The sequence below is a fragment of the Girardinichthys multiradiatus genome, chromosome 1 (genome assembly GCF_021462225.1).
Source record: "Girardinichthys multiradiatus isolate DD_20200921_A chromosome 1, DD_fGirMul_XY1, whole genome shotgun sequence".
NCBI classification, from domain to species: Eukaryota; Metazoa; Chordata; class Actinopteri; order Cyprinodontiformes; family Goodeidae; genus Girardinichthys; species Girardinichthys multiradiatus.
In genome coordinates this window covers 4,391,709-4,397,708 of record NC_061794.1, presented here as the reverse complement: position 1 = coordinate 4,397,708, position 6,000 = coordinate 4,391,709, and the positions used below count along the sequence as shown (strand labels likewise).

At 39.0% G+C, this 6,000-nt stretch overlaps 1 protein-coding gene and 2 non-coding genes across 3 annotated transcripts; all 3 read left to right on the top strand.

Annotated features, from left to right (window-relative positions):
* Nucleotides 1-589: 589 nt before the first annotated feature.
* On the top strand, nt 590-5,265 carry rpl10 (ribosomal protein L10). Its single transcript, XM_047379040.1, has 7 exons — nt 590-609; nt 704-735; nt 2,043-2,101; nt 3,029-3,136; nt 4,366-4,504; nt 4,609-4,771; nt 5,051-5,265. The coding sequence occupies exons 2-7, from the start codon at nt 713-715 to the stop codon at nt 5,204-5,206; spliced, it is 648 nt and encodes a 215-aa protein (XP_047234996.1). The 5' UTR covers nt 590-609; nt 704-712; the 3' UTR covers nt 5,207-5,265.
* Nucleotides 2,814-2,946, top strand: LOC124877237. The gene has a single exon (XR_007040477.1). It is a non-coding gene; the product is annotated as a small nucleolar RNA SNORA70 (small nucleolar RNA).
* Nucleotides 4,850-4,982, top strand: LOC124877241. Its single transcript, XR_007040478.1, has one exon. It is a non-coding gene; the product is annotated as a small nucleolar RNA SNORA70 (small nucleolar RNA).
* Nucleotides 5,266-6,000: the final 735 nt, after the last annotated feature.

The window sequence follows — 6,000 nt, the reverse complement described above, 5'->3', positions numbered from 1 at the left end:
TTTTTTGCTGACAGGACACTTGTAACCTGTAACTCTATGAGTTACATTAACGCTCAGCTTGGACTCTTGCTTTACTTGCACTGCAATAATTGCACAATGATCACCTGCACTGTTGTACCGCTCTGGCATCCTATACTGCTCTATATTTACTCTCACTCACTTAAAATTGTGCACATATATTTATATTATATTGTAGATATGTTTATACTGTTTAATTTGTACTGTATTGCACCGACTACGCCAAAACAAATTCCTTGTATGTCCAAAAACGTACTTGGCAATAAAGTTTTTCTGATTCTGATTTCTGAAATATGCCAAATTAATATGACAGTAGAGGGCGCCCTTAGAAGGGAATCTGGAAGTTAAAAACTACATGGCCCAGCATTCTATTTCTAACATTTATGTATTTTTTTTTACATAGATGTTTATGTTAAACTGTTTTGTACAATATATCTATAGCAAAAATACACGCCAAGATAAAGAAATGTCTTGTTAATATTTTCTTTTTTTAATCCGCCTCATTCGAGCTCCGTTCTCATGACGCAGCGGAAGGAGGTTCTTCTTCCTTTCCTCCATTAGGTGAGTAAGCGGTGGCAGCGCGTTTTCTGGGTCCGCTCGTAAAACGAACACATTTAATCTTATATTTCTTCTAAAGTTCATTTAGATGTAACTAAAACAACTCGTTATTGTTTGTTACATCCAGATTGTAACCATGGGCCGCCGACCTGCCCGCTGGTAAGTCCTGTGGTTCTTCTCTAACATCAAGCCGAGCTGAGTGTCTGGCTGAGGAAAATGGCAGCTGCTGTGGGTCTGCTCCATGTGCACAGAGCCGGGCACCGGCAGACCTCAGAACCCCTGTTACTGCGGGAATAAAACAAAAACCCTATTCTGACAACTGTTTGGGATAATTAGCGCTTGTCTGAATCACTAACCTGTTCACATTCATTTAATCAACCGTACGGTTAGCTTGAGCTAAGGTTAGCTAGCGTAAAACTAGCACTGATGCCAGGCCAAAGTGTATATGGAGGGCTAGTAATGCAGTATGTGAAGTTTTATTTTATTCAGTAAAAAAAAAAAATCTTCAGTTGACCCAACTTTTATTGTACAAACTGTTGCCAGAGTCGTGGACGGCTTTAAATTACATAGGTTTCTAACTTGCCAGATGCAACAAGTAATGCCGCCTTAAAATTATTGAGTGGTTCAAGGTTTGTAGTTTGTTTGGGTCGGCCTAACCTGACCTCTTGTCTTCAGATACCATGAACTAAATTCTAAGAAACGTAACCGTTAATGTGGTCAGCCGTCGGTTATTTATATAGTGGTTTAGGTTAAGTCTCATGGTTCTTTTTGAGATTTTTAAATGGAAAATTTGTTAAACTGTGATCCCTGAAGAGGTGGTATCAAGTCAGAGGAAGTTTCCTAAAATGAAGCATTCCAGGGTGACAAAGCTCACCGTTAATCTAAAGTGGCTCCAGGGATGCTTCTACAGCTTTTCTAGATAATATATTGAGGCTCTAAGGTCCTCCTTCAGAACAGTATTTGCTGCAGAGCTCCTCTGTTGAATTGTTTTCTTCTATTTACACTATTGATCTGTATCAGTCCTACATGTGAATGAATTATTAAATGGAGATGGGTCTAATTAACCCTTGTGTGGTGTTTGGGTCTGTGGGACCCATTTTCATTATTTACTGAAGGAAAAATGTTACAGTTAATGTACATTAATTGTAAATTTGTTTCCACTAATATCATGATTTTAATTTTTTGATTGTGAGGCATTAAAAATCACAAAGCAACGAGTACACCAGAACCAGAAACATTGGCTGAGTAAAGGGTTAAAATGCTTCTTTCAGCTAGAATTAAAAGTATAATTGCCAGTTGATCATTTGTGTGAAATACAGCAGATTTTAGTCATTTTTCTCCTCCTACATGGCTTTAGCTGCACAAAGAAGGGGATATCTCTGTTTTTACTGATTCAGTGGGTCTTGTAAGAATGAAGGCAGAAGTAAAAGAAACTTTCACTCAAACATATATTTTCTCTCTTTCAGCTACCGTTACTGCAAGAACAAACCTTACCCAAAGTCCCGCTTCTGCAGGGGTGTTCCTGGTGAGATCTAATAATGTTTCATGTCTAAGAACTGAACATGTCAGTGTTCTGTATCTGGCACTGAAATCATGTGGATGTTCCTACGATTTGTGATTCAGCTCTTCGTTAATCTGAAATATTCTGATCACATCAGTTCACGTTAATCAGGTGTTTCTTTGAATTTTAGATTAAACTTCCAGTTTCTCTTTAAAAACGGCCAACCTTCATTACTCCATTAATCCCTAACCAATAGAGATTTTCATTAGCTTGAGCTAAAAAGATGCTCAGTGTTGTTTCAGGTAGAAGCCTTTCATAAACTGTGCAGAGACTAATACAGATTTTCTTTTAATGAAGCTAAAGTTGGGTTTTAGAATAAAACTTGTAATTACCCAATGAAGAAATGATGCTGTAGAGGATAACGGTGAGCATCTCTTCTGTATATAACAGACCACATGCTCTGAATCTAAAGATGTTTGTTTTTTCAGTTTTCATTCATTTGTATTGTTTCAGTCAAAAAGTATAAATGTAGAAAATATTTGATGAAAAACTCTTATACATCACATAAGATGCAAATCTATCATATGGTATAAATGAATGGAGTTCATTTGGAGTTCAATAGATAAAATAAACTATTAAATATTGTCTTAAACTGTATTTTGTGTGGAGAAAACCCACTGAATTAAAATGTTAATGGCACCTTAATGTGATTAACGAGAGGGGTCTACTGGTGGTACTGCAGCTTATTAAGCCGACCAGTTCTGCTGCAGTGCGGTTCTGGTGTGCAAAGGCTGCAGACAGTGACTCTGTGGTTGTGTATGTCCTCAGCTGGGAGGTGCTGAGTGCTTTAAGGGACCGCTGAGACAGTTCTGTTTTCCTAGGATTAAACCCAGTTTTCTCCAGAGATCATGTCTTTAAATGCTGGATCTTTTTTTTTCACCTTCTCTGTAGATCCTAAGATCAGGATCTTTGACTTGGGCAGGAAGAAGGCCAAGGTAGATGAGTTCCCTCTGTGTGCCCACATGGTCTCTGATGAGTATGAGCAGCTGTCCTCAGAAGGTAAAGAAGTCATTCAGTTAAAGATTTATTCTTTTCCTAACAATGTAAAAACCAATATGACAATATTTCTACTAAATAAAGGTTTAATAATATAATTTAAACAGACATGTTGTGGAGCAGAAACCTTTTGGTCCTCATCAGGGCTGCTGCCAAAGATTATTTTAATAGTCGACTAATGTTTCAACAATTTTTTTGATTAGACGACTAATCATGATTGTTTTTGATGGTTTCATCGCGTTCTGTGACTGACAGCGACCTGTTTTTAACTCGCTTGTTCTAGTCTACACACCTGTGTATGTCCCTTTGTTGCCACTATGCTTTATTAACATTTCTACAAATGAAAACCCATAAAATATGAATTTGGGATTTAAATATTTAACAATATAATTATTTCAACAAAAATATTTATTTTCAACTACTAAAAAGTCCAAAAAAGATCCAAATGTATGACCTTTGAACTGTTAATGCTTGATGTTTAGGAATTGAAATGACTAAAAGGTGAACAGATCAACATGTTCTGCAGTCAGGCTTGTTCTGTTCTCAGGCAGCTTTCCCAGCATCAACATCCAGGAATAAAGATATCGGTAATATTTTTTTCAACCGATGCATCAACGCATGAAGTTTTGTGTCAACCTTTTTTATAATCAACGGAATTGGATCGTTGCAGCCCTAGTCCTCAGGGCTCACCTGAAGCGTGTCATGAAGGTGTTCATGGGTTCTGACGAGTTTTAAACACTACTGGACTGTTATCAGAGCAGAATGATTCGGTTAAAGTTTCATCAGGACTGAAGTGAATCTTTACAACCACAATGTCCATAAAAAAACCTGGCTTTTGAGTCCAGATCTGCAGAATTGTGACGCCTCTGGCTATGCTTTAGACATTCTAGAAACTGTTTTGGAGGTGCATTTACTCTGTAGCAGGTGGCTCTAAATTCAGTCCAGCAAAACAAGTGAAGCATGTTTTATGTCTCAGGTTTGTGGAAACATAGAATCATGATGTAGTCCCATCCTCTGGTCAGTGTCTAACAAGTAAAACGGTTGGTTATTAGTAGCATTTTGGTCAAAATGTTTCAGTAAAATATATTTGAGGTGAAAAATCTGGCCTGGATTTACGCTGCAGAAAACCAAGTAAAACCATCCCTGTACAGAACATGCTACTGGAGCAGCAGTCCAGTAGGACCTATAGTTGAGCTCCAACTCATTTACCATCCTGCTTCCTTCCCCTGTAGCTCTGGAGGCTGCCCGTATCTGTGCTAACAAGTACATGGTGAAGAGCTGTGGTAAAGATGGTTTCCACATCCGCATGCGTCTGCATCCCTTCCACGTCATCCGGATCAACAAAATGTTGTCCTGTGCTGGAGCTGATAGGTGATTGTATGAAACACTTCATTTAAAGCTGAAGTAGCTGGGCTTTCTGCTCAGTGAGTATTTATGAATGCAGTAGTTTTTTTATTATTTTGGCTTGTTCTCAGGCTCCAAACTGGAATGCGTGGTGCTTTTGGTAAACCCCAGGGCACCGTAGCCCGCGTCCACATCGGTCAGGTGATCATGTCGGTGCGTACCAAGGCTCAGAACAAGGAGCATGTGGTGGAGGCTCTGCGCAGAGCCAAGTTCAAGTTCCCGGGACGCCAAAAGGTAAAAACCATCAATTGCAGCATTTAGGAAAGAAGTGTCAGCTAATTTAACCTGCATCAACAATGTGCAGGTTCTGCATTGCAGCTTATTAAGCCGACCAGTTCCGCTGCAGTGTGGTTCTGGTGTGCAAAGGCTGCAGACAGTGACTCTGTGGTTGTGTATGTCCTCAGCTGGGAGGTGCTGAGTGCTTTAAGGGACCGCTGAGACAAACGGATCTTCTTTATACTAGTTGAAGTTTGCTGTGAATTTGTTGTAACATCTCGTCACCCTGATCTGCAGATCCACATTTCCAAGAAGTACGGCTTCACGAAGTTTAATGCCTGTGACTTTGATGACATGATGGCTGAGAAGCGTCTGATCTCTGATGGCTGTGGGGTGAAGTACATCCCCAGCAGAGGCCCCCTGTCCCACTGGAAGGCCCTGCACGCCATCTAAACATTCTGCACACTTTCTGTGAGCTGACAACCAATAAATGGTTTTGACTACAAAATGGATTTTGTGGTTCATCTTTATTTCTGCTGCATCCATCCAGACCTCAACAAACTGAGCTAGTGGAAATGAAGCCAATCTTTTTGATATATCTTGTTACCTGATGCCTGCTGCTGTGATGATTAAAACCGCACTGAATATTGGGTGAATTCAAGCAAGTAGACTTTGGGTTTAAGGTGGTAATGGAAACAAAGGTTGACATTAAATCCAGGGCTCAATGTTGCTCTGCAGATGCATCATACAGGATTTGAATGTATGTAAACACCTAAAAGTAGTGCCTTGAAGTTTATCAGCTAGTTTTACAATAAGTCCAATTTCTTTCAGTAGAATGTTGTTAGGGTTCTATTTTAGTACGAAATAATTTGAATATCCATGTGGGGAGATCCTTAGAGTAAAAGCCATTATTATATTTTTGCTGTGATGTTATTTTGTACTAGTGGCCTTTTTACTCTTATTTCACTCAAATTGTAAATATTTTACCACTGAAAAAATGGCCCAATATTGATGTGAATGAATGAAAAGTGATTATGATCCATCTATTGTACATGTAAAATATAACATTAAACACACACTACAGTCTCAGCACACTAAACCACTTTAGTAACATTTAGACCTCATGTTTCAAACGTCTTTTCCCTTTTTGCCTTTGAATGACTTCTGGCAGTTGTGGTGGCACCACCTTGGGCATACGTCACAGCCAAGCACCACTGGATCAAAAGACTAAAAAGTAATCAAATACA